The sequence below is a fragment of the Struthio camelus genome, chromosome 2 (genome assembly GCF_040807025.1).
Source record: "Struthio camelus isolate bStrCam1 chromosome 2, bStrCam1.hap1, whole genome shotgun sequence".
Taxonomy (NCBI): domain Eukaryota; kingdom Metazoa; phylum Chordata; class Aves; order Struthioniformes; family Struthionidae; genus Struthio; species Struthio camelus.
Window position 1 is genome coordinate 44,913,951 of NC_090943.1, and position 27,257 is coordinate 44,941,207.

General features: G+C 41.2%; 1 protein-coding gene across 2 annotated transcripts in view; it reads right to left on the minus strand.

The window, feature by feature from the left end:
- TOP2B (DNA topoisomerase II beta) overlaps positions 1-12,810 on the minus strand; it is an 82,645-nt gene extending 69,835 nt beyond the window's left edge. Inside the window, exon 1 of one of the 2 annotated variants that reach the window (XM_009687934.2) lies at positions 12,194-12,810. In XM_009687934.2, coding sequence (XP_009686229.1) covers positions 12,194-12,247 — 54 coding nt within the window. In that variant the 5' untranslated portion in view covers positions 12,248-12,810. The remainder of the gene's footprint in view (positions 1-12,193) is intronic. The other variant, XM_009687935.2, reaches the window with a different exon arrangement.
- Positions 12,811-27,257: the final 14,447 nt, after the last annotated feature.

Sequence of the window (27,257 nt, forward strand, 5' to 3'; positions counted from 1 at the left end):
GACAAGGAAGAAAAAAAAAACTGATCCTGACTCTAAAGAAAAGGCAATTTTTTCATGTCAAATTTTAAAGACTATTTAAAACAGTTTTCCTACAGATTCTTAGAATTGTCATGCTTGGAAACATTGAATGAAGTTAAGTATTTGCATCTTTACCTGTAAAGCAGCACACTAAAAATCTCTTCAGACCTTCAATGAAAAGCATTAGAAGAAAAGCAATTCCTTCTAATGCAGCTCACTTTGGTAAGTCAACTATTGCTCATTTGTAGTCTAAAACTAGAAGTTGCTAGAAAACTATGTATATACAACAACTAGCTTAACTTTGTATGCTCATAAAATCTTGACTGCTGACATAAAAAAGGCTTCATTAGTTCAATTCAACACGGAGAAGGCTCACCCCATTAGGATGAACAGATGTCCTTAAAACAAAATTTAGCATACAAAATGTTAATGCTGGTTCGGTACAAGTAAATTGCAAACCATCTTCCCCCTTCCCCTGCATTACTGATGTAAGAGAAACGGTTAATTCAATTTTGTCTCTTATTCAGCAGGGATTTTATTTTATTTTTTAAAGAAATCTTGTGTGACAGAAGAATTTATACTGTTTCTTAACTATAAAACTTATGCTAAACTAACTGTCAAAGTACTGTTGTTACCAAAAAAAAAAAAAGTACTATGAACCACTACACATTTTGTATATTACCTTGTGCCTGACCAGAAAATATGTACTGACTTTTCTTCCACCCTCTTCCACTTGTATTTAACCATTTACTGTTAGGTCTTAAAGGCAGTTTAACCAAGTGACCCACAGTAACAAATTTAAAGTGACAATATTTTTTTTATACATTTCCAAAACGACTATAGCTTGCACATCTCAGTACAGAGAAAATCCTAATGCTTACATGCGCGCAACTTATGATGTATGCTCTTACCAGAACAGCTACAGCAACAAGCCCACAACCAGCCATTACCCTTCTTGGTAAGCTTCCTGCACCGTTCCCACAGAGCTCCACTGCTCAGAAATCAGCAACAAGAAGCTTATTTCCAGTATAATCCTAGGCAGCTTGGAATAGTCCCTTTTCCCGGCACCATTATAGCTACACTGTGTAAGCATTATTACCTGTTTGTTCCTGTAACAGAAAAAGGTCCTAAATTTCCTTGCATTTATCACAAAAATTATATCACTGTAGCATTCCTGGAGAGAAAGGCTGACAATGCAAAGGTCACAAACAACTTGCTAAACACAACATGAATGAAGGTTGGCTGGCAGGCATACGGAAAAGGGCTATGGCAAATCCCTAGGTAGATTCATGTTTCAAGACATTTTCTAATGAAAGTTTCCTCTTTCCCTAATACTGCTCAGCATGATCAACCTGTGCAGCAAAACCTATTTACCTGCTCTGTACAACTGAATTACTACCAGTCGCATTCTAAATTTTTAACTGTTTACTTTTGTCACATTTTTCCACGGTGGCAGAGTTCTCATCTGGATGTCTTTGTACCACAGGACTTGAGTGAGCCTGACACATATCAAACTTGGAGGTTTTATCTGTTCAACCAATTCTGTAGTAATGGAATTTCCGGTACAAATCACCAGTTTTCTTGGGAGTTGAGAAAGTATTCTTATACTCATCAGTACATTGGAATTTCCCAATTGCAAAGATTACTTTAAAAGGAAAAGGTAAACTGATAGATCTGATATGCAACCTGAACAGGTTTCAAAGATGTCATACATCAGTCACGTTTCTACAGCTGCACCATGATCTAACCCCACTAGAGACAGTTCAGTGTGTAGTACACACTGCTACTTTATAAAGATTAGTACTTTGCTTTAAGAGCCTGATGCTTCACTCATTTTTCCTTTTGATCCTGTGTGCTTCACAGCTGGCTGAACTCATTCTACAGCAAGATCTTTTTATTCTGCTGAACTATCTTAAGGTTAATAAGCTAGCTGTAGAAAAAGCTTCAGCTACGAATAAAACAGCATCATAAGACATTTATGCTGCAAGAGGATATACAGACTAAAGAAACAGGCTATTTTTTCGACTTGTGTTAACTGGCATAGCAAAACCAAATGGAACAGGAGTCAAGTTGAGATATACCAGAAGATTTGACCAAACTCACACACGAAAATTTTGTTCTATGCAAGATCAAAAAGACCAGCATTTTCTAGTCAGTTTCAGGATTACTATAGTCACATAAAGTTAGTAATAATGGATAAGAAGAGTCCAAATATCACTTAGATGTTAGTTATCCAACAGCACTCAATCCTTTACTCCTCAACAGGAAAGAATTTTCTACTGCACAATAAAATCAAATTTGTACCATTTATGAGAGTTCAAAAATATTTGTATATTAGGATTGGTATACCTTTATGCTAGTTGCATGTCTAACTTGTATTAACATACTAAATACCTTTACTGTGATCCTTGAGTTTTTTGTACTTCATATCATACATGCTGCCCTAAAAAAGGGGAGAGTATGATGAACGATAACCACTAAAACACTGATCCCTAAAATCTCAATCAGTGAGCTTTTTTTCATTTTAAAAACTGTCCCACACATAGAACAAACTCTGAAAGTTTAAAAATAATAATCACATTGCTTCCTCTCAGATACCACAATTTGCTCCATAACAACATATGCATCTACAGTTTTATCATTAGAAGGGTCACATTTTCCAGCACACTAACATTTCAAAATCTATTAGTTGTCTGCCACGGTTAAAGTAAATATGAATCCAGGGCTCTAAAGAAGTAACTTGAGTTTAATTGCTCAACTCCTACTATGCAATATCTGGTGTTCCTCTAGAAATGTTAGAAATCCTGAAGTGTTTTACAAGCCTAATAAATATACTACATAGTCTAGTCTCAAACCTGTAGTAAGTTCCATGAGAAAGGAACACAGGTTTGGTGTTCCAGAAATATTTGCAGCAATTCAGAACAGCCGGCCCCAGGTGGGGGCACAATACGGACAAAATCACAAGCAGCAATGAGTAAAAAAGCTAAAGCACTGTTTCAAGGGAATACTGATCACAAATAGAAGGAACTTCAGTCTGCCTTTTTCCAAACTCCCTCTTCAGTCACTCATCCTCCCACAACAACATTCCTATAGAAGTTATTATGAAAAGCCTTTCAGGATTGCTCATTAAGAATTCTGACAGTTGTAAAGACCATCAAAATTCTGTCCTTTAACCTGCAATTTAAGAATTTCATCTTGGTAGGCAGAAGAATTCACTTTCCGTAAGAGTCACAACATAAAAAAAAAAACTATCAAAAATAATCTCATATATATTTCGAGTATTTTTGGTTCTGTATGTTCAGCATTTTCATTATCTTTCTGTTACCTGACATTAAATGTTTATCACTCAACCAGCAAAGAAAGAAATGTCTACATGAGTTATTCTGAAAGATTTAACTAGTATCAGGAAGAACTCATTAACATGGTACAACTTCATGTTTGCTTTCCCTCAAATATCTTGGTCACCTCTCTCTCTATCTCCAGAGCCCATCAACCCCAGGGAGGGAATCTTTCCCCACCTGGATTCTTCATGTTCTTGTATCTTGTCCTATTTGTGAGTTTAAGAGGAATCCCCTGCTAGGTCTGCCTGATGACAAAAAAAAAGAATAACTGCCTACCTTCTTGTAGCAAGTTTTATTTTACTCCAAGATCGTGGCCTACTATTTCCAGTATTTCATGACAATACTGTAGTACCATGGTGGTGGAAGAAACTTGAAGCTAGCATCACTAGCGTATGATGAAAAATACTACCTCTGATGCACAGAGACAAGACCCTGAACAGTTGCAAGCGCTAGTGTGTTTGACACACGCTCCTGGTCAATTATATCAGCTGGTCTAATAAAATAGGTTATTTTTCCCTACTTACCTTGCTAAGCTTGTTTCTTTGTATCATCATGGGTACACAAACACTAACTGAATAAACGCAAAATGGAAGCGTTCACACAGTACTACTATATCTTCCCCCAAAAGCCAAAATACCCTGGAGGTATCAGAGACTTGGATAACTGCTTTGTAGAGTCTCCAGTGAAGCTCACACACTACCAATTTGTCATGGGTAAAGATGCTCTGTTTGGAGGCTGATGCAGAATCCTAACTATTCTTATAGAAATGTTACATACTAAGTTTCTTGGTTGCAAGATTCTTCTTCTTTTTCTTGGCTTCTTTTGATTTATAAGGTAACAGAAAAGTTATTTTCCTACAACTCCTGCAGTTCTGTCATGACAAGAAAATAACTGTTCCTTGCTCTTTCCTTGAAGATTCTTTCACAGATTGATAAAGCCAGGCTGTGAGTTTTTGACAGTTCCCTATGGCAGACATTGGTACAGTTTTTCCTTACATATATTCTCTTCACAGCTACACAACATCTTAAGCAAGGAACAAGAAGCCTCAGTCTAACTAGGCCCACTCACTCAGCAAAAGAGTGCAAGAAATCAGTACCTCTTCATGCTACGCAGCTTCCCATGCTTAATATCTCATTGTAGTTCAACCTCACAAACTAGGAAGAACACACATACTGGATCAGATAATTTAATTCTCTTCTGCATCATTTTCCTCCTCCTCCATTTAAGGTATCTTTTAAAATTATATCTAAAAAGGAAAATTTAGATCTGATGTTTAGATCTAAAACCTTTCAAATATGTTCTAACTTAAGCAGTCTTCACACTAGCTTTGTCAATAACCCATTTTTCCTTCTGGCAGAAAAAAGAAATGCTTAGAAGAATAGTGTAACAAATAGTCAGATTTATCATTTTAACAAAGTAAAAAATTAAAAGTTGTACTTTAATTTACTTTCAGTGCCAAACTGCATTTATATGTAAACAGAAACTGTATTAAGACGCACACAACATTATTTTAAAATAATTTAACTAAATTAAACTAGATAGGCTGATATAATAGAAGTATAACAACATGCACTTCCAAATACAATTTTAAAAGGACCTGTTCATAAAAGTAAAAGCATCTGCAATCATATGAGACAAGATTTTAAAACTAGCAGATCTGATCGTCACTGATTAGAAAAAACTTCCTGTTTTTCACATCAACCTTCCATGTACTCATTACCAAACTACCTGAAGAAAATATTAAGAACACATTTTCTGTACAAAAGGCTATTACAAATAAAGAGCTGGCCTATCTCTTTAACTTCAGTTTTAAATAGTAACTCATTATTTCTGAGGAATTATTTTCTGTCACATTTGTAAAGACAATATACTTTTGGTATGTCTAATCTTTACACCTTCATAGGCTGTCAGAATTTATATTGTATTTTTGAATTAAAATATTTCTGTTTATTTTCAAAATTATTTAAAACATTTTATGTATCTTAATATTCAAATCAGTAATTAAATTTAGGATATTTTTATTAAAATACATTCTCCCAAAATAGTTGGGCTTCACTACTTGTACTTGAAAGGGAACCACTAAGCCTTCAAGCACACATTTTCCAACATAGGCTTTTTCACATAGTTAGTCATGTCTAGAACAAGAACAATTTTTGCTCAGTCTGCTTTTCAAAGCTTTCAAACCACCTATATAGAGCAGAATAATATTTTCTTTGTGGGTGACTTGTAAGAACTTTACTGTTTAAAGTGATCCATGTTGAAGAAAATTAAGTTTTCCAAATAACCGGTTTTCATTTCTAGATTTTTCCCTCTCTCCACTTTACAGTGGTTTTCAGTTTTTTCTTAAGTAAAATCTACCAGAGAAACCTGAAAACAGAAAGAGCTATCATTTCAGAAGCTTACACTTTCCTACCTTGAAATTTTAAACAAAGTAACTTTTACTTATGGCAGTGACAGCACTCAGCTAATACAACCAGAATGACAGGGGATCCCCCAATCTCTTCAGAACAACAAAAAACCCAGCAATTTTAATATTGAAGCACCCATCCCCAGGAATCATTTGTATCCTCAAGTTATGAATGGCAGTTGCTGCTTTTAATTAATTATAAACACGTATTTCAAGATGACTTTGCATATAGGCACACAAGACAATCTACACACATGGCAAAAATCCACTCTGAGAAATAACAAAGTTCATGAATAAGACATTAGATTTAAATCATGATTTTTTTTTCAAATCCTAGCTGCCTCCGTTAGCCTACCTGAATGCCTTTTTTTTTGGTAAGGTCGTTTACTTGCCTAAAGTAAATTCCTAATTCACCTTTAATATAGAACTGGGAGCAAGGAAATTACATACACACACACACAAATCTAGACAGATAGAACACATGCAAGACCATTACCCACCCCTACCTTAAAGTAGTCTCCCATGCCTTGTGCACAGATTTCTCACCAAAAAACAAACACACACACACACACACACCACACACATTCTTTCCTAGAGTTCGTTACAATTTAGTTCCCACTTCTATGCATTCAGTAACTTTGGAAATCTTCCCCTGGCTTCAGCATTCTCTCACCTAAACTGCAATAATTTTTCTTCTAGATCAGAGTACATACAATGAAGTTGCATATTATTAGGCTGCAAAATTTGCTCAGCTGTAATCACAAACAGCCCTGATCTACTTCCATCTCCCAGTATCTGCCTAGTGTTATCTCTACAGCTTCTCCGACACTGCATTAATCAGCTCTCTAACAAGCACAAAACTGGACCAGTAAAAAGAACAGAAAGGTATTTCACTGTATGGCAGTGGGGAGGATAGAGGATAACAGATGACAACATCCTTTTCTGGTAGACAAGCTGTAACATTTAATGAATCCCTCTTCAGAGCTACAATGTCCAACTGGCCAAACCACACTACAGACATTTTCCCCTAATGCTAGAATATGCAGGAGAGTTAAGGCATCTTTGAAACACCGCCTTGCTCATCAAGAGGAACAGAATCAGAAATTCAATGAACAGAGGAGAATGCACCTTCTTTTCAATTTTTAGGAGGCAACGTAGCTCCTAAATCTATAAACTGCATTCTATTTAATGAAAGGAAATAGTAGTATAGTGGGACATTATTTCATATCAGACCTCCCTTTCATTGTACAACACAGTAAAAAAAACAAAACAACACAACACTTCTCTTGTCCAACACAATAACAAAAGAAAAAAAATAGATTCTTGTAATACTAAGCAGCAATATAAGAGCATCTTTTTTTTTTTCCTGTAGACACCACAATATATCAAAGGAAAGATAAGAAAGTAACTAACAGTATAAGCTCTTTGCAACTTGTGTTTCAGGCCTAACTTCAGCTAGGAAGGAAATGGCAAAGGCCTGATCCAGACAGAGAAATGGAAAGAACAGAAAGATAGTTCTGAGCTTTAAATTGGAACTATGCAGGCAACTAAAGGGGTCTAGAGAATTCAGGAGTAGGAGCTTCAGCCACATACTTTGCTTGTGAATTGAATAGGTACAGAAGAACTACTTACATTTGGTTCACCCCTAAGACAGTATGCTAACCAGGCAGAACTCTACCAGCCTACATGACTAGATCCACAGAATAGTTTAGGTTGGAAGGCACCTCTGGAGATCATCTAGTCCAACGCCCTTGCTCAAGCAGAGTCAACTAGAGCACATTGCTCAGCACACTCTCCAGACAGCTTTTGAAGGAGTCTCCAAGGAAGGAGACTCCACAACCTCTCTGGGCAACCTGTTCCAGTGCTCTGTCACCCTCACAGGAAAGAAGTTTTTCCTCAGGTTCAGAGGGAGCTTCCTGTGGTTCAGTTTGTGCCCGTTGCCTGTCAACTGGGCACCACGGAGAAGAGTCTGCCTCCGTCCTCTCGACACCCTCCCTTCAGCTACTTATGATGCACACTGATAAGATTCCCCCTCACTCTTCTCTTCTCCAGGCTGAAGAATTCCAGCTCCCTCAGCCTTTCTTCATATGAGAGATGCTCCCATCCCTTAATCATCCTAGCAGCTCTTCACTACTCACTCCAGTAGTTCCATACCTATATTCATGATACAGCAATTTATACTGTAGCATACTCCAATTCTTAGGCACCAAGTCATACCCTGACCCTCTTCCTCCAAGCACTATACTGACAGCAAAAAGAAATTCCTGTCTTATCCCTACTCAAAAGGCCCTGCTCCCAAATTAGAGCAACGAATTACACTGAGAAAATAGCAATGGTAGGCAGATACTTGGGGCAAGGGAGAACATATTCAGATTTAAGATGGAAAAGTCTATCCATAAAGTCAGAAACCACAGAGTGCAGAGTCCTCAGCAAGTGAGTTATTGCAGTCCATGGATATTACTCGATATTACATATTTTTAAAAAAGTTTTGTTTTAATCTTCTTCAAACAAAACAAATTACGAAAAGCCAAGTAAAAATGAAAGCTATCCCTTTATCACAGTTTGAGCTATTTGTTTTCAAGTAAACTGATAACAGGAAGACAAGGTCCCTTTAACAGTTTTGTTTTGTTGAGTCTTTTGTACTGCCTTCTCTATACATACTTTTTTTTTAAGCTGAAAGTTATTTTCAAGGTAAACTTGGAAATTGCTAAGAAGCATTAATAGCAAACTATTCAACAAATTGAATTGAGCTATCTTTTCACTTACGTATATACAGCTGAGGTACTAACTCAAAAAAAAAAAAAAAAGAAAAGATAAAAAGATCCTGTCTGATCATACAAAAATATATACATCATTTCCATCTACCTATATACTCCATTCAAGAAGCACACAGATCTATGACAAAAACTTTAAAAAAAAAGTTACAGGCATACATTACATGTATGGCATATATTGCACATTAAGCTAGCTTTTCTGAGAACTGAGGCCTACCCCTTTCACAGAAAGTACTAGAGAATGGAAGCAGTCGTTGAAAGTCTTCAGTTATTTTCAGGAGTTTCAGCTTTCAATTATAAAGTATATGTCACTCTTAGAACCGTAAGAGTTCTAAGAGGAGAAAAACTTGAAAATGTTACCACAAGTAACTGATGGAGCACATGGACTTGCTGTTTGCAAACATTTTTCAATAGCTTCATGGGCATTACCACTGTATCAGAGTTAATAGTCTTCACAATGTTACTTCAAATGTCAAAACTTCACTTTCACTTTATAAGGCATATTTTTTAAAAAAATACTATTTTTGTACTATTATGATAGCTCATTTTCACTAGTCCCTAAACACACTGAAAGGCTAAAGATAAGAATGACTTTTGTTCAAAGGAAATTTTTCTAGCATTACAAAATGCCATTATGCTTTAATGATAGTAAGCTTCTCTAGTTCCATGCTTTGAAACTAACTCCTAACATAGCTTGACACATTTGTAGGTGATCTTTGGAAATCATCCAGAAAAAAAGTACTTCATATTCATCTGTTGGTAAATGGTGGAGTTTTGACCAACTGCAGCATTACTGAGGCAGTGGGGAGCTGTGGTTTGACTCAAAGTTAAGTCAGCAGCCAGGCAGGAGGGGGAGGAGAAGAAGCACCCTCCTCAAAATATAACTACTAGTTTGTAAGTTACAGGTTATCCTGGTTTATTTTCAGTTAAATAATGATATGATTTTCCTAATAAACATTTTAAAATGTTTATTCTCTCATGCTTCCCCATCAACTGATAGTTGCTCCAACTTATCGGCTAATCTTTGCTAGTTACGTTACATTAGAAAGCTTAAAAGAGTATCATAGTTCCATAAAAGGTAGCTGAAAAACAGATAATTTGCGGTTTGTTTCCATAAGCATTCAATTAATATCTTGCTGCTAAAAGTAAGAGTAGATATAACCTGATGCTTCTACGACTTTCTCAGTATGAAATCCACTCTAAGGTTAAATTCTGTACCTTATGGAATACCTTTCCTCTTTCAAAACTGTAAATAGTTCTTTCCTAGCTAGTTGAAGCTACCAACAAGAATGTTATTTAAAATCATATCCAAAGCCAAAATTATACAGACAGCTCTTTAGTAAGACGTGAGCACCAGATTTACATCTATAGAATCTGCTAGTTTAAGACATAAATTAATATCACATCAGTTTTTAAACATTTCCCCATGTTTCAAACTACACTTATTTCTGTTACCTTTCAATTGTTTAACTCATATCATCATAAAAAAAAAAGCAATAAAAAAAACAGCACCCAAAATCATCCCTTATGGCTTCACCACACTAATGAGAAATCTAAACATCAAGATAGTTTCAAAACAACTTTGTAACCAAAGAGCAAGTACTTATGTATCCTGCAGGTATAGGACAAGCATATTGAAACCAGAAGGCTGAAACTATTATTGTCACTAGGTCTATGCTTCTCCCATCCTCAAGGCCAGCGTAACAGATCTACTCATGAACCATCACCCGAACCAACATCTTTTCAGCCCAGCACACTAAACCAATTTTTAGCCACTACCCCATCCATTTTAGCACCACAACATCACTCTTCTATACGCCAGTGATCTACAGCTGCCACTGAAAAGGTGCGGTGTTAGGAACTGGCCCAGAGGCCAGGCCCAAAATCGCCAGCATTTAAAAGACACGTGAGAGAAAGAAACAAAGTCCTAAGACACCTGCTGAACAGAGTTAAAACTGAGTTTTAACTAAATTCTAATTATTTCTCTACAACTACTCTGAAATGACAAAAACATTTTAATCTTTTCTGCTTTCACAGAACGAAAAGTCAGATTACCTCCAGTTGTAGGAAACTGTTGACTCACCATACTTTCATCCCCATTACATTTAAGAACAAGTTTCATTAAAAGTGCCTACTCAGGGATTTTTACACTTCATTCTGCAGTTTCCTATGAGCTGTAAAACTTTCAATTACTTGGTCCAACCTAGCCTGTAAAAACATTAATTCTGAAGAGCTATCCAAAGACTATAGTTGATTAAAATCACATAGTACTGCACAGAGTTTCAAAGGACAATAACTTTAGCTTCTCTGCTTAGGCTGTTCCCATATCTGAATTGTTTAATTTCCAATGGCACACCAAGAAACTTGCTCAGTTCTATATACCTTTTCATCCTTCCAGCTTCTCAGAATGAAAGACAAATTTATTAACACAGAATGCAATAACTGTTACAGCTATAGAAACAGTCTATCATCAGAATACCCAGAATTTATTCACCTCAGTAACGCTATCCTTCTTGAACAACTCAAAGATGTAGAAAGACACAACCGAAGAAGTTTGCCATTATCTTCTTTAACAGGACTTAGTAAAGTTCCTAACTCCATAAAGCATATGCATCAGCTTAAAGATGCAGCTATCTCACCATCTATCAAGACACACTGTCTTTTCTGCTTAACCATATTAAAGAAGGCACCCTATTCTGAACTCTATACTGAGCAAAAGGCAGGGAAGTTATTGATTGGTTGAACCAGAGCTCTTCAGGTGATCTCTGCTGAGGTCTTACCAAAACCACAGAGCATCCAGTTTTATTACCGTCTAGGACGGCATCCCTCTACACCACACATCAAAGCTAATACTCCCAAAGGGCTTTAAAACTTCTCAGAGTGACTCACTAGTTTTAGAGTCAGTTCTCACCGGCGCACACTCAAATCTTACTACTTCTGACCAATTCATGAAAAGCAATAAAATATTTCTCAGTCCTGTCACAGAGGCAAAACTTTGGGAAACAATGAAGCTTAATTCCGAGACACTACAGAAAGCACACAGCTCCAACTCTTGTAAAGTGCCTCTGAAAGCCTCCTCATTACCCATCTCCGAAACTTAAAAACTTCAGCTTTTGTTTCTTCAGGCAGTTGGGAAAGATGCCGGGATCAACACATAACCCCTGTACTAGTCCACAAAGATTTAATTTTGCTCTAGTATCAAGAAGCAGTAACCAGAGCACCTACAGGGTGACAGACAGCCCACACCTCGCTTTGCAGGACAGTCACTCCCCAAAAATACCGCTACTGACTGACCACCTCCAACGGTGGGGGGTGTTTAGGCCCCTTCCCACTGCACACTCCCATACCCACCTTTTCCCTACAGTCCCGAGCACCCTGAGGAAACCCCAAGGCTGAAACCTCCCGTCCTGCTGGCTCCCACCACAGGCCCAGGCCACCTTTGCCCTTTACTCCTTCTTCTCGGATCCTTTCTCCAAGTGGCCGTACGGAGCTTCCCCTTTCGTGCCAGCCATCAGTTTTTTCCTCCTTGTTTAAAAACCAACCCGCGCTCTTTGCACACACAACAGGCACGCAAAGGGAAATAATTAAGAAAAAAAAAAACAAGCCCACACAGGAAAAACAGAAAACCCCAAAACACAGTCCCCACAACTTACCACCCAAGTCAGTCCCCCGCTGCCGCCACCGCCGCCTCCTCCAGATTTAGCCATTTTCTGCCCGTTTCTCCTCAGCCGAAGCGAAGGCGCAAGGCGGCAACCGAGAGGGCCGCCTCCGACGCGGGGACTCGCAGCGCGCCGCGCGCAACCTCCGCCCTCGGCGCCTCACGCCCCGCGCGGGCCCGGCGGGCCCCGCCGCGCACGCACGCACACACACACACACACACACACACGCACACACCGGCACCCGCGGCCCCGCCGCCTAGTTCATGCCGACGAGCGCGGCGGAGGCGAAGGAACGAAGGAAAAGACCCCGCCGGGGTGGGCGCGGGCGCAGCCAGAGGAGGCGAGGGCCCGGCGCAGAAGGGCCGCGCCGCCCGCCCGCACAAAAGCGCTGCTCCGCCGCCGCCCGCGCGCGGACCCGAGGCCGGCAGGCGGCAGCGGCGGGCGGGCCCAGCCGGGCCTGCGGCCCTCGCTCGTTTAAAGGGACTGCCGGCCCCTCCGCCTCACGGCCGCGGCAACAACGGGCCGCGCCGCCTCCCGCTCCGTCCCCGAGCCCTCCCCCTCCTCGCAGCCACAAAGGCCCGAAAAACAGATTAATAATAATTTAAAAAATAAAAAATTAAAAAAAAGAAATCTCCCTCTCGTCCCCTCCCCCGCCTTCCCGTCCCGCGCGTGCCCGCGCAGCCCCCGCCCCCCTCCCCCCGCTTCACGCACGCACGCACGCGCGCGCGCACGAGCGTGCCGCTCGCCGACACCGGAGGCCGGCCCAGCCCTCCTTCCCCTCTGCTTTCCGCCCCGTCTCCGTGCTCGGTGCCCGCTGCCCGCTGCCGCGCCCCCGCCTCCCCGGAACCGCTCTGGCCGGGACCCCGCGCTCAGACAAGCAGTGCGCGGCCCCCGTCCGGCATCGGCGCCGCGGCCGTCTCTCAGCGCAGCCGGCTCGGGATCCCCTCCACCCCCGCTCTGTGTGTCCTTCCCCCCCCCCCCCACCTCCCGCCGCCAAACCCGACCCGCCAATCACGCGTGGGAGGCGGGCACGCCGGGAGGGTTCCGGCCAATCAGAGTAGCAGAAAGAGCGGCAGCGGCCGCCGGAGACGTCACTGCGGGTGGCAACACGGAGGAAGACCTGCCTCCGAGCGGGGGCGCTCCGGGGCGCCGTGGGGGAGGGGCGGCGCGGCGCGGCGCGAGCGGAGCCGTAACGGCCGCAACGCGGGGCGGGAGGGGGAGAGAAAGGAGCTGAAGCGGTGATGGGAGGGTACGGAAAGAAGAAATAACTGACCGCTCTTATCGGCACGCACAGGGACTGTTCAGTGCGCAGAGCTGCGCCCTGGGAGGACCGGGCTCTTCACCCGTCTTCTCCTCCCCACTCTTCTGGCGCAGGAAACAAAAGGCCTCGATGCCGAACGAAGAACATGTCCCGAAAGAAAGGGGTTTTCGAGGGGGGGGCTCACCAGGGAGGCAAGGCCAACCCAGGGAGCCACGCAGTCTTTCAGTTTTCCTAGTCTTTTAAGAGAGATACCGCGATCTGCGTGGAGGACAAGTTTTGCAAACCGAATCACAGTGGGTAGCACATAGGCGTTTTGGGGGCACAAACGTTAACTGCCCCATTTCTGCCAGTTCTGCAACCGTTCTCTGCCTTTGCAGCCACTTGTGTGACTTCACCAGTTGAGAAGTTCGGGACTGTGCTGCAATTCAAACAGAATTAAAGGCCTGATTAAAGGCCCCAAGCAAGAGCGTGTTTATAAACCACTGCCCTCTTCTGGACCGCAGTTATCAGCCTAAGGACTTCCATATCGCAGATACCTGTGTCTTAACTGCTGCAGGGAGAAGAGAACTTTATGCTGCTTTGATTGAGATTGCTTTTGAGTATCACTGGTTAAGTCTTTCTTTTGGTCAGTGGTACGTTGCCTTATTATAGGTTCACATAATAAAGCACCCTGATCACCTGTGCACCACAAGCCTGTTCGGAAATATTTGCCATTTTGAGAAAATATCTTATGGTGCAACTTAACAACTGCTTTCTAGGTCTAGCTGGTGTGTGTATAAAGCTTAAACTTCATGTTATTTATTTTAGGAACGAGCATGACAAATATGTACAAGTTTAAGATATTTTCACTTTACACCAAAAGTAAAAATAAATATGAACGTTATGGACCTACCCAGCCTATTCCACTCCTAAACCGAGGTAAAGTTACAAAAGGAGGGATTAGTAGCAGCACTGCATCTGAGTTAGCAGACACATCGGTATCTAAAGAGAATTTCAGCTGAATAGTAATAATTTAAAGGTTTTTCATTTCTATAATGCTTTTGTTATGAAGTAAAGGGATTGAAAACTGAGCATGTGCCTTTGAGGAGTCAGTTGTAATGTTCAATTATTCCTAAGGGAAGATCAGAAGAATTTCTAGTAAATATTGCTTATTTAGCATAGTTTTACTCTGTCAGATTCTAAAGAACCTATTACACTAATATCTAAGTGCTGCCTAGGGATTACAAGAAATAATGGCATCTGTCTGAAAGGCACGGTAGGTTATCTGTCCCCGTCTAGTTTAATTGCTGCGCCATGTACCTCTGAGCTGGAGGCTGTTTTGTTATACTTTGGGCAAGATAAGAAACATTTCTTGCAGAAAAGGAAGGTAGCAGTGGTAGGGTTTCTGCCAGGTGCTTCAGAATTTGGGGCTTGCTGGGTTTTTTTCCCCCCAAATCCTTCAACTTCGTACGTGGGATCTGTTAGAATGAAATTTGTGCAGTGCATCAGGGCTGCTACAATGATAACTGAAAATAGTCCAGAGAAAATAGTAAAAATGTATCTGTTCAAAGCTTTTTGTATTGTTAGAGAACCGTGAATGGATACAATCTCAGCGGCAGAACAAGGCACAAACATTAGTGTACTATGTTCCCATTAGCTCAAGCTGTTTAGTAAATAGACTGTTCTTAGCGTGGGAAGTGTGGTTTTTGCACTCATTTATCTTGAGCCAAGTAGTGGATAACGATCTAGCTTGAAGATAGCCAATTCTATATCCATCAGAGAAAGACAGAAGGAGCTTTTTGCTTCTTGGCAGCTGTTGATTTTTGAATGTGCATGGTCAGACACGTTCAGTCTGCATGCCATGCTGGAGTAATCTAAATATTGGAAGAAGGGCTGAAGTTCCTCCAAGCATTTTCTTTAGTCTCCTTTGAAAGTATTTTGTCCAAGTTGCTTCTCTCTCAATTTTCATCATATATTACACTACCTGGGAGATTGTGGACACAGTACTGCATGTTAATGGCTTACTACTTGTATTGCTTTTATCCTTAAGTGTATATGTTGAGTGGTTGCATTCCTAGCCTTGCAGGATTATGTGGCAAAGTTCTTACGGAACTAGATGCAGCTGCCCCCATTGAAAGAAGTGACTAGCTTGTTTAGAGTGTTTCAGGTAATTCCTGATGAAATGAACATACAATTAGATTTAAGCTGAATTGAATTTACACACCATAACATTTATTTGCAGGATGGCACCTGCCCCGATCATGTCCTATCAGTTTACGTGAAATGCTTACTGTGTGATATTTTAAATTCATAATCACCTCAAGGTGCTAAATGCATAATTCCTCTTTCAATTCATTAGAGTTTTGCTTAGTCTCAGGGCCAGAGACCACAATACAATTAGAAGTACCTTACTGAGTTTCATAACAATTGTCTACTTAAACCAGTTTCGCTACTGATTTTAGTATTTAATTGTTTTTAGTAAGCAACATATTTAGCGTAACATTACTTTGTATAGTTATTTTAGCAGTGAGACATATTTATGATCTTTAAATATTTCTGTACTTAGTACATACAAACTCCCTATCTGCTTCTATTCTAGTTTGCTTGCTTTTTTTTTTTTTTAAATAAAAATTCTCTTTCTCTGCAGCTTTCCTGGCACCAGTCTTCAAGGGCAGAAAAACTTGTTCTGTGTACATTGGGCTTGCCTACTTATGAAACTCCATATATTTATCTACTCTGAGAACACATATTCAAATACAGCCACTTACCTCAATGCATGACCACAGTTTTTTTGTTTTTTTTTTGCACAGTTTTGTGCAAACTACACAGAACAAAATAGAGTCATTTCAGATTTTAATCTGAAATACTTATGAAACTAAGCTGATACCTGTGATACTATAAATTCCACATTGTGTATAGCTGTAAGGTATAAACAAACAGTGCATGTTGTAATATCAAATATTTATATTTGCAATAAAATATTTTCTATATTCTAGTGCATTTGAAAAGTTAATTATAATTCATTAAAATAATTGCTACAAAACTGACCAAATCATTGAGTAGAATTGTGGTAGTGCAATAATATCATGGTTATCAATGACTTTATACTACCTTATTCTGAATGAGGTTCGGGCTATGGTTCCATTATAATTAAGAAAAGTCTTTCCACTATTGGATCATCTAACAATATAAATTTAGCCTGGTTCAGGCATATATACATCAACTGTACTTCAAAAGACACTGCTAAATTACTACCAGCTTATGCTGGTAGTTTTCTGTGGGTGTACACTGTCAGCTTACTGCCTGACACCCTCATCTGAATTGTGTCCAGGCCTTTATTCATCTGCCTGACATATCCTTGGCATGTTTGTGAGTAGTTATTCCTGGGGTCAGCTTGTTCCCCAACCAGTTTCTTGAAAAACATCAGGTCACTGTCAAGTTGCCATTTCCATCTTAATCCTCCAAGAACAACATGCCATTTTGTGGTAGTTTGGCATAGGGTATGGACAAGTTAAACTCTGTTTACTCTCCTAGGACTCCTGTGTAGCTGACCTGTGAATCACTGCGTGGTTGCCAAGTTGTGGAGAACCTTCCAGAGGGACAAGCTCTGAGCACCTGTGACAATGACAGCCGATCGTAGGTGACAGACCATCGTTAGGCACTGTGGGAACCCAAGTCAGTCAGAACTGGGTATTCTCTCCCTTCCCAACTTTATAGCTGACAGGATATGGGGTTGCAGGGGGAGAGACGCAGTAGAGACCCCAGCAGAGGTGGCCAGAGCATCTGAGAGCTCACAGCAGGGACCTCACTATGCTGGCCTGCCCAGCTTCCTTCTGGACCATGCCATCTCTCCCATGTGACAGGGAAGTCGCGTTAGAAACCGCTACATTGACCCATCTGGCTTCTCTTCTCCACTGTGCCATCTCTTCCGTGGAACAGGGAAGTTGTGTCACTTGTTCACATTAAATATATATCTGTGACCGGCTTTAGTCTCCAAGCCCATTTAGTCTCCATACTGTCAGTTCAGCCTTAGACCTTAGATTTTGCTAAGCTAGGCGAAGCCAGGAACTGGTCATAGAAATGACAATGCATTTGTTTTGAAATTCTTTGTCTGGGAGAAAGCTTTCTCATGCAGTTACCATAGCAAGAGAAGGCGCATGGAGAAGAAGTAAAGGAGGCTGAGTTGGCCGCACAGGTAGAAATTCTCAATATGGATTCAAATGAACATCCATGCTATTAACATCTGCATTTTTTTAAGAATTGATGGCAGTGGGATGAGCTGTAAATGCTTTGGGGGGGGGGGGGGGCAATGCCAATGGATGGAAATGTACAATAGAGAAGGCAATGTTTCTAGATATCTGTTTTGGACATACATGAACAGAAATGGCCATCAGCAGAGTTTTACTGAGCTCTGAGAGGCAAATTGCTGCAATTGCTTGGAGGCTGGGAATCACCAACTCCATTACTGCACTGCTAACAAGTTTGGAGTGAGAATGTGAACAGCCAGCCAAAGTTTGGAGATGACATGCCATTCAGAAAGTCCCTGCCTCCTGCTAGCTCAGGGTGATGAACACAGCAAAGACTGCTAGGCTTTCCTCACTTAGGTATCTTCTCCGTGTTAAACATAAATCCCCTTACTCAGTTCCTTTTTCAGCCTCAGCAGACACAGTTTAACAACAAAAAATAGTTATTTCTTCATTGCGTTACAGGCAATTATCATTATTGTGGACACTTCACTACTGTCATCTCCAGCTGGTCTAGACACTTGTGTGTTTCACAACTCCTACCTGATCAAGCGTATGCAGGTATGACAGTATGCTATGCTTGCTGGACCCATCAAGACAACAGTCACTCCACCATCCTATGGGAACTGGTGATCTTATTATCCATGGAAGAACTGACTCATGAAGCTATTACTGATGACCACTATCATCTTTCGGATTTTTGATTCTCTGAAGGAAAAATGAAAGGCTTATTGATTATAATACTGTTGCCTGACCAAGATCCTGTTTATTTTTTGTGCCCTGCCCAGTATTTGTGAGACAGAGTGGGAGCAGATGTCAGAAGGTCTGCATGGAATTCCAAGCCTTATTTATGCCTGCTTTTTAGTTTTTCTGTGGGAATCATGAGAAAAAATAATTAAGGGTGACTCAACTGATTGTTTTATCCAAAATCTAATTGCTATTTACTGTAATGAAGTTATACACATGCCGAATTAAAAACAAAAACCTCACCCCATGGTGCTCTAATTGCTGTGTCTCTCAGTCACAGCTTCTGTTTTCTGTAGCTTGTGCTCTTCCATAACACAGGCACCCAAATCCAGGCAGCCCCAGAAAACTTAAGTCACAGTGACAAGTAGCACTTGAAAACTTATGCCTACGCCCTTGAAAATGCAGACCAGCAGTTCCTGAAAACTCTAGCCTGTCTCTGAAGTCTAAGCATCTTTTTACTGGTTCCCTTCAGCTGTCCCTTCTTTCCAGGAGCCCCAGAAATTATGACTGCAAGATATCTACTAAAGAAAGAAAAGAATTACTGATATGAAGAACAGTGCAAACTATAAATAAGAAAAGAACGCTAAGTATCTAAGAGACATGTGTGTTGCAAGACATACAACTTCACAACAGCAGTGAAAACAGAAGGCTGCCTTCATAACTTGCCAAAGTTATTTTGATGGACTAAATCTTTGCAGGACTCCTGCTGATACTCATATAGGGCATTTTGCAGCATCCACTCTCTCATGACCTGTATAAGCTCTTGCTGTCTGTCCCATTCCAGTTTGTTCCAGGACACACAACCTCAACAGAAACCATTCCTCTTTTCAAAGCTGTCCTGGAAGATCACATCAGCTCCAGGACAGCAGCTCTGTCTTTACCGAATTCTTTCTTAAGTCTGCTTCCTCTGAAAAGGGATTTCCTCTTTCTGAAAGGGGTCATTTTTTTTTGGCTGAAGTGTGTCGCATTGCCCTTAGCAGTACACCTAAGACTTTTTGGGTAAAAATTTGGGAGTGATAATTAATCTTTACCCAGTAAGACCGGTCGTGCTAGTTGAAGGTTCCCATTACCAGTGTATTTCTCCAACCTTTCAGTCAGGAGGAATCCACAGTCCATCCAGAGCTGGTTTCAAGGCTGCTTGTTAGTAGTAGAAAGTCATGTCTGCTCCTTCCTGGGATGACAGGAAGGTGAAGGAATTGTTACCGTACAAAGCATCTGTGGACATGCTGAATCTCTAGACAGGAGTGATGACTTATGTAGCCATGATAGACGTTTGCCAGAACAGTAGGCTTCTAAAGAGATGGTACTTTGCTCTTTTAAGCTAAAACTCAATGCTGTCACCTCTGGTACATTATCTCTCATTTGACATATGATTAACAAATTCCAGGGGAAATGGAAAAGGCAACCTTTCCTGCATAGCTTCATTTTACTACTATTTTGACTGGAATCAACAATGACAATGTCAGGATGTGCATTTGCATTTCCCTTCTCAAAACTGTGTTGTGTGGTTCCCACGGTAAATCAAGAGGAGGAGAGAATAAGGAAAGACCAGAAACAGGTAGATGGTCTTCTCTACTTACAGCCACTGAGGTAGAGCATGTTATTAAGATGTAGCTACTGCACCCACACAGCTTGCGCTGAGGCCACAGGGAAGAAGAGGAGGAGACTACAAGTGTATATTCCATAGCAAGTCTCAGCTGTGGGATGGCATTTGGCATTGCCCCAACAAGCAACAGAGATCATGGACAGGCTGAATGAAGGTGAGTGCAGCAGTGTAGGACTGCCAGCCATGCCTTGCTTGCAAAGCATCAGGATAGATGTGCAGGACCTGTTCAAAGGTCACCTCTTCTGGGAAGCCTGCGTGCTTGACTGGCTCTCTGAAATGCCTGTATACCAATGCACGCAGCATGGGGAATAAGCAGGAAGAGTTAGAGATCTGTGTGCGGTCGCAGGGCCATGATCTCATTGCAGTGACAGAGACATGGTGGGATAGTTCACATGACTGGGATGCTGTCATGGATGGCTATGTGCTTTTTAGGAAAGACAGGCCAGGAAGGCGAGGTGGTAGAGTTGCTCTTTATGTGAGGGAGCAGCTAGAATGTATGCAGCTCTGCCTCGGGGTGGATGAAGAGCAAGTTGAGAGCCTAGGGGTAAGGATTAAAGGGCAGGGTAACATGGGTGACACTGTTGTGGGGGTCTACTACAGGCCACCTGACCAGGAGGAAGTCATCGATGAGGCCTTCTACCGACAGCTGGAAGAAGCCTCACGATCACAGGCCCTGGTTCTCATGGGAGACTTCAAACACCCTGACATCTGTTGGCAAGACAGCACAGCTAGGCACAAACAGTCAAAGAGGTTCCTGCAAAGCATTGATGATAATTTCTTGACTCAGGTGGTGGAGACGCCAACGAGGAAAGGTGCAATGCTAGACCTTGTACTAACGAACAAAAAAGGTCTAGTTGGAGAGGTGAAGGTTGGAGGCAGCCTTGGCTGCAGTGACCATGAGATGGTGGAGTTCAGGATCCTACGAGGAGGGAGCAGGGCAATGAGTAGGACTGCAACCCTGGACTTCAGGAGAGCTGACTTTGGCCTCTTCAGGGACCTACTTAGGGGAATCTCATGGGGTAGGGCCCTAGAAGGAAGAGGGGTCCAAGAAAGCTGGTTAATATTCAAGCGTCACTTCCTCCAGGCTCAAGAGCAGTGCATCCCTCTGAGGAAGAAGTCCAGCAAAGTGGGCAGGAGACCTGCATGGATGAGCAAGGAACTCCTGGCAAAACTCCAGCAGAAGAAGGAAGTCTACAGAATGTGGCAAAGGGGACAGGCCACTTGGGAGGAATACAGGGACGTTGTCAGACTCTGCAGGGATGCAACAAGGAAGGCTAAGGCCCAGTTGGAATTACATCTGGCAAGGGATGTCAAGGACAACAAGGCGGCCTTCTTCAAACATATCAATAGCAAAAGGAAGACTAGGGAAAACGTCGGCCCGCTGCTGAATGGGGCGGGTGCCCTGGTAACGAAGGATACAGAGAAGGCAGAGTTACTGAATGCCTTCTTTGCTTCCGTCTTCACTGCTAAGGCCAGTCCTGAGGAATTCCAGACCTTGGAGACAAGAGAGGAAGGCTGGAGAAAGGAAGACTCTCCCTTGGCTGAGGAGGATCAGGTTAGAGATCTTTTGTCCAAACTTGACATCCAGGGGGGAGAGGCTAACACACCAGAGCGCTGTGCTGCCATTCAGAGGGACCTGGACAGGCTGGAGAGCTGGGCGGAGAGGAACCTCATGAAGTTCAACAAAGGCAAGGGCAGGGTCCTGCACCTAGGCAGGAATAACCCCAGGCACCAGGACAGGCTGGGGGTTGACCTGTTGGGAAGTAGCTCTGCTGAGAAGGACCTGGGAGTGCTGGTGGACAACAAGTTAAACATGAGGCAGCAATGTGCCCTTGTGGCCAAGAAGGCCAATGGTCTCCTGGGGTGCATGAGGCAGAGTGTTGCCAGTAGGTCGAGGGAGGTGATCTTGCCCCTCTACTCAGCCCTGGGGAGGCCTCACCTGGAGTACTGTGTCCAGTTCTGGGCTCCCCAGGACAAGAGAGACATGGCACTCCTGGAGAGAGTCCAGCGGAGGGCTACCAAGATGATTAGAGGGCTGGAGCACCTCTCCTCTGAAGAAAGACTGCAAGAGCTGGGCCTGTTCAGCCTGGAGAAGAGAAGATTGAGAGGGGATCTCATCAACCTGTACAAGTATCTGAAGGGGGAGTGTCAAGAGGATGAGGCCAGCCTCTTCTCCGTGGTGCCCAGCAACAGGACAAGAGGCAACGGGCAGAAACTGAACCACAGGAAGTTCCATCTGAACCTGAGAAAAAACTTCTTCATTGTGAGGGTGACAGAGCATTGGAACAGGTTGCCCAGAGAGGTGGTGGAGTCTCCTTCGCTGGAGATATTCAAAACCCGTCTGGATGTGATCCTGGGCAATATGCTCTAGGTGACCCTGCTTGAGCAGGGAGGTTGGACTAGATGATCTCCAGAGGTCCCTTCCAACCTAAACGATTCTGTGATTCTGTGATAGGAAACTTGGGACTGAAAAAAATACTGTCTCCTGGATCTCGCACTCCCTAGAGGCCCAGAAACTCTTCTCTCTCAGCACAGTGGAGTTTCAGACACTGCCACAGAATCCTGATGCATTCCAGAGCTATGTCCACATCATGCAATGCAGATGAGCAAAATATCTTACCAGCTCCACAGCAATCATTGACATCCTGGGTCTTCAGGCAGCCCTACCTCAGAGCCTTTGCCCTGCCCAGGTTCCTTTTGTATCCATGCCAAAGCATGCAAATAAGCAGTACAGAGAAGGTCTGGTATATTTTCACCCAAGTCCAACTTGGACTATGATGGCGAGGCTTAAGGGATAGCCATGCATACAATCTCTGACATTGCTGGCTTTGGCCTGGGCTCGATTCAGTTTCTGAATATTGGGGTAGGTCAAGGTCTGAGGCAAAGATCAACAAAAAGACTTGAGATAATGTCCTATCAAGTGTAAGAGGGCTGAGGGTAGGGACAGCTGAGGACATTCAGGAACAATATATCTGAGCACAGAAAATAGGAAAGGCAAAAAGAAAGTCATGTCAAAAAATAGTCTGGGCTAACTGTAGGAGGTCCAATCATACACACAATAGCAGAACCACAGAAAGACAGTCTGAAGTTACCTATCCAACAAATTATTGAACAACTCCTTTGAACAAATTTAAACTGGCAGCTTGAGTTTATACTGGCTCAGTACTTTGAATCATTGGACCATGATGTTTTTGATTTGGTACTAGATGCCCTAAAATATGCATTACTGTTTTATAGCCCACAGCCCAGAGAATGTACCTGTTCTGTGCTTCTGACATTTACTAAGCAGTTTATCTAGAAGAGGAAGTTTATATAAGAATATTGTGTTTGTAAATATTCTTTTCTAGCTGACTTAGGTTGTTTAACTTGCCAGCAACCTTTTTACTATAAGTTGCATTTGCTCAAATGTATTGTTTCACATTAGCTATGCCAGTAGACAGTTCTAAGACTCTTGAGAGTAAATTTTTCAGAAGTCTTTGAGAAAATGCTTACAAAAATCACTGCATTAAAAAAAGTAAAGAGGGTTCTACAGCTGAACAAGAACAACATATGGAAAAGTCAGCCACCTAGTTAGTCTTAAACTTTAGCGTTACCTGAACTTACTACTTCATAACAATTATTTGTTTCAGATCAGTTATCCTATAATTTCTCAGCTGGCCTGACTTGTAATAATGCTCAGCACCAGCACTTCCTGTTTATTTCAAATGTAAATTCAACCGCTCTGAAGATTATACTAGCTGTTCTTAAAAAGGGTTGCCACTAGCTGCTTCATGCACTTTTCTGTTTTCATTAGTAGTTTATGTTAACCAAACAAGATTAGAAGTATATTAAACAACCTTTGTTATCCATTTTGAACCTTTAACATTTCAGTACTTCTGGTCTTAAATATTTCTCTCTGAGGTATCGCACAGCCCTCCTTACTTGTTTCTAGGATGTTTCTGCTCAGCATTTCATTCTTGCCTTATTTATGAGGCAATACCCAATATTACCAAAAGCAAAGAATTAAATATGTGTTTATGTTTGGGCTATAGTCTCTTGTTCTTTTTTTATCCAATTAACAATGCTTATCTCCTCTTTCCACTACCTACTTTATACTCCTCACATTTACCTCTGTAGATTGTTCACGCCCCTCAGTGCCCTCCTGTTTTTCTTAAAGAAAAGTGAGAACACGTTACCTCAGTCTTTAGTTGAAGTAAAAACATCCAGAGCAGTGGTTCCTATAAGCATCTTGCTCCCTACTGCTGTAGCCGCTGTTGGTAGTGGTAGCGGTAGCAGCAGCCACAGTAACAACGGCTTTCAGTATTGGCCAGGACAGTATGTTTGACTACTCAGGAATTACTTGGGCAGCTCTTTGCTATGGCATATGTGTATTACAATTTGGGGATCTCAGTCTAGGTCATCTTCAGTCCAACATGTCTTCCAAGAACATCTCTCCTTTTCTGAACACCTCAGAAAGCTGAATCCTCATCAGAGCATTTCCTTCTTAGATTTAGGATTCCTGGCTCTCACCTGTGAGAGGGAAGGAAACAATCTTCTGAATGCCTTTGAATACATGTGCTTAAATACCTAGTGAATTCATTTAATGTTCTAGAAGAAAATTCTTCATCTACACAATGCGTAGCTTGGTTTGATGTGCATATACCTGTGGTTTTTTAAACCAAAGAAGATGGGAAGTGGTAGCCCTCATTATTTCATATATTTCTTTTGGAAATCTACTGTGCATTGAACTTACAGTATAGTAAAGTAAAATATTTTTTATTCATGCAGTTCTTCAAATCTATTTTTGCACCAAATCTATTAAATGTTATACCAAAATCATGCCCCACTTGTTCTTTTAAAACTAATTTTGCAAAGAACAACTTAGTGATGAACTATGCCCTTATATAACAGCTTACTATGTCCTTACATAACAGCTAAAGACAATAAATTTCCTTGTACTGTGTCTAATGGTAAACTTCAAACATGCCAAGTCATTATCAATATACTATAGAATTATTGTAATAGCAACTCACCTTCTTTTTTAGTTGGTTGGTCTCTACTGAGCTTTGTTATTCCACATATGCCCTTCTGCTGGAACCTTTTACCAGAAAGCCTTTGAAGAGCAGGACTAGCTCTTTAAATTCATCTGAAAGAAGTAGTGTGGTTTCTTTTGCAGGTGGCTGTTACTGCTCACATATTTTTATTTCCAGGTAGTAAGTGCTATGAATGTACATATTTTCATGAAGAGGCAACACATCTTATCCAGAAATTTGCAACACAGTATCAGTGCCTGTCCCATTTGAAATTATCCTTTTTTAATGTTTCTTCAAGAGTTAGAAAATAATACTTTTGGAAAACTTATTTTACACTAAATATTAGAATCCCATTTATCTTGTAACAAACAAATTCTAAAAAGCAGTAAAGTTAGCTCTTTACGCAGAGGCACAGATATTCTTACAGGTTCAATATTCACATGCCTTTAGAAGGGTATATGATAAAGTCTCAAACATGATATCCTTCTGCTGAATTCATTTCCTTCTTGTGACTCAGAATAGGGAAGAGCTGAAGTTCCTTTTTTACTTCAAATCTTATCTTTAATTCTTTGAAAAGACATCTTTTACTTCCCAAGACATGTGTACGAATTCCTCAGATTTGCTAACATCTTTCAGTTGCTTATTATTTTCTACCACGTCTCTCAAAATAATCTGGACACACTTCTTTGCAACATGAGCTCTTATGATGAAAGAATACACAAGCATAAAGATTGAAAAAACAATATGTTACAGATCAGCTAAAATTTAAGAAATTAATATTATGTATTATATGTATTGTTCTTCATCATATTTAATTCTGTAAATACAACTTAAAATTTTCCTCATCTTCCTAATGAGAACTGTTCTCCCCACTAATGAAAGCTACTAATTTGAGTTGCTGAACAATATCAAAGAAAACTCAAAACAAGCAACAATCATTTCTTGCCTGATAGTTTCTCTTAAACTGAAGTAGTAACAATGTCAACTCTTAGAGTACTGTAAAGACAGAGCCCAGTTACAGTCACATTAACCAGCCCGTGGGAATGCAGCACAAGCTACAACAATCGAACATAACCCAAGGCGCGTACTCTGGCTCTAAGTTGCCTCACCAAACCAGCATGACTACTTCTAGCCACAGAAAACCAAACTGCTCTACAGTGCTGCACAGCATACGGCAGTCCCAAGCCTCCCATTAGAATAAATACATTCCCATGGAGCACAGGCACAGAACCCAGCACTCCCAAGCCTCTTTCTAGTTTCCTCTTGATGTTTAAATCTTCCCACTAATGTGTAATCAATTATCAAATACTGCATTTCTTGAGCAGAAGAGAATCCTGCCCTTGATCTATGCTACTCCCATGGTGTTCATGAAGGGATGTCACGTGTCGGGAAAGGCTGATGCTCCCTCCAGGGATTGTATCTATGCCAGTGACATGGCTTGCTTAGCAGGTTCTGTAGAGTAACATGAAGATACAAATACTGTAACAGATGGAACCGCCTTTTACATTCCGTGTAAATGAATGTGTGTGTTAATGGGTTGGATGCTGTTGTTGAATTGCTTCCTTCCTCTGCTTTTTGCAGGTTATAAAAATCTTTCATATAATAAAAGATTATATAAAAGTTTATCCTTCAAAAATATATGAAATAAAAATATTCTCCTCAATTTCCTATTTGTTTGGGTCTTCCTATGGATGTAAATGGAAAATTTAACAGAATTCGTATCCTTAGCACTGAAATCTGTAGCATAGCATTCAAACATCGTATATAATTCTTCATTCAGTTCTTCAGGTTTCCAGTGCAATTTCTACAGCTGTTCTTTCTGTAATGTTTCTACAAGGTACAAGGAACATAATTTTTCTAAGAAATAAAATCTGCTGAGGTAATTGAGTTGGGAGCATCATTGCCCTTTTGAACAACATACATAAATATAATACAAATCAAACATTACTGACACAAAAACATTAGGTTTTAATATTGTTGGTCCTAACGTCCTTCCCTTAGAAACACTGCTGCTTCACTTGCCCCTGGTTTGTGGGCCCCTTATACCTTTCCTCATCTCTCAGACTCCTGGATGACAATGTGTTTCAAAAGCATTTGAGGAAAGGCCTATGTTAGCAGGTCTCAAGAGGGCAGTGGCTGATAGCCAGTGGACCTATTGGTGAGAGGAATGATGCTGAGAACACAGGAGGATAATAAGGTGAGAGATGGT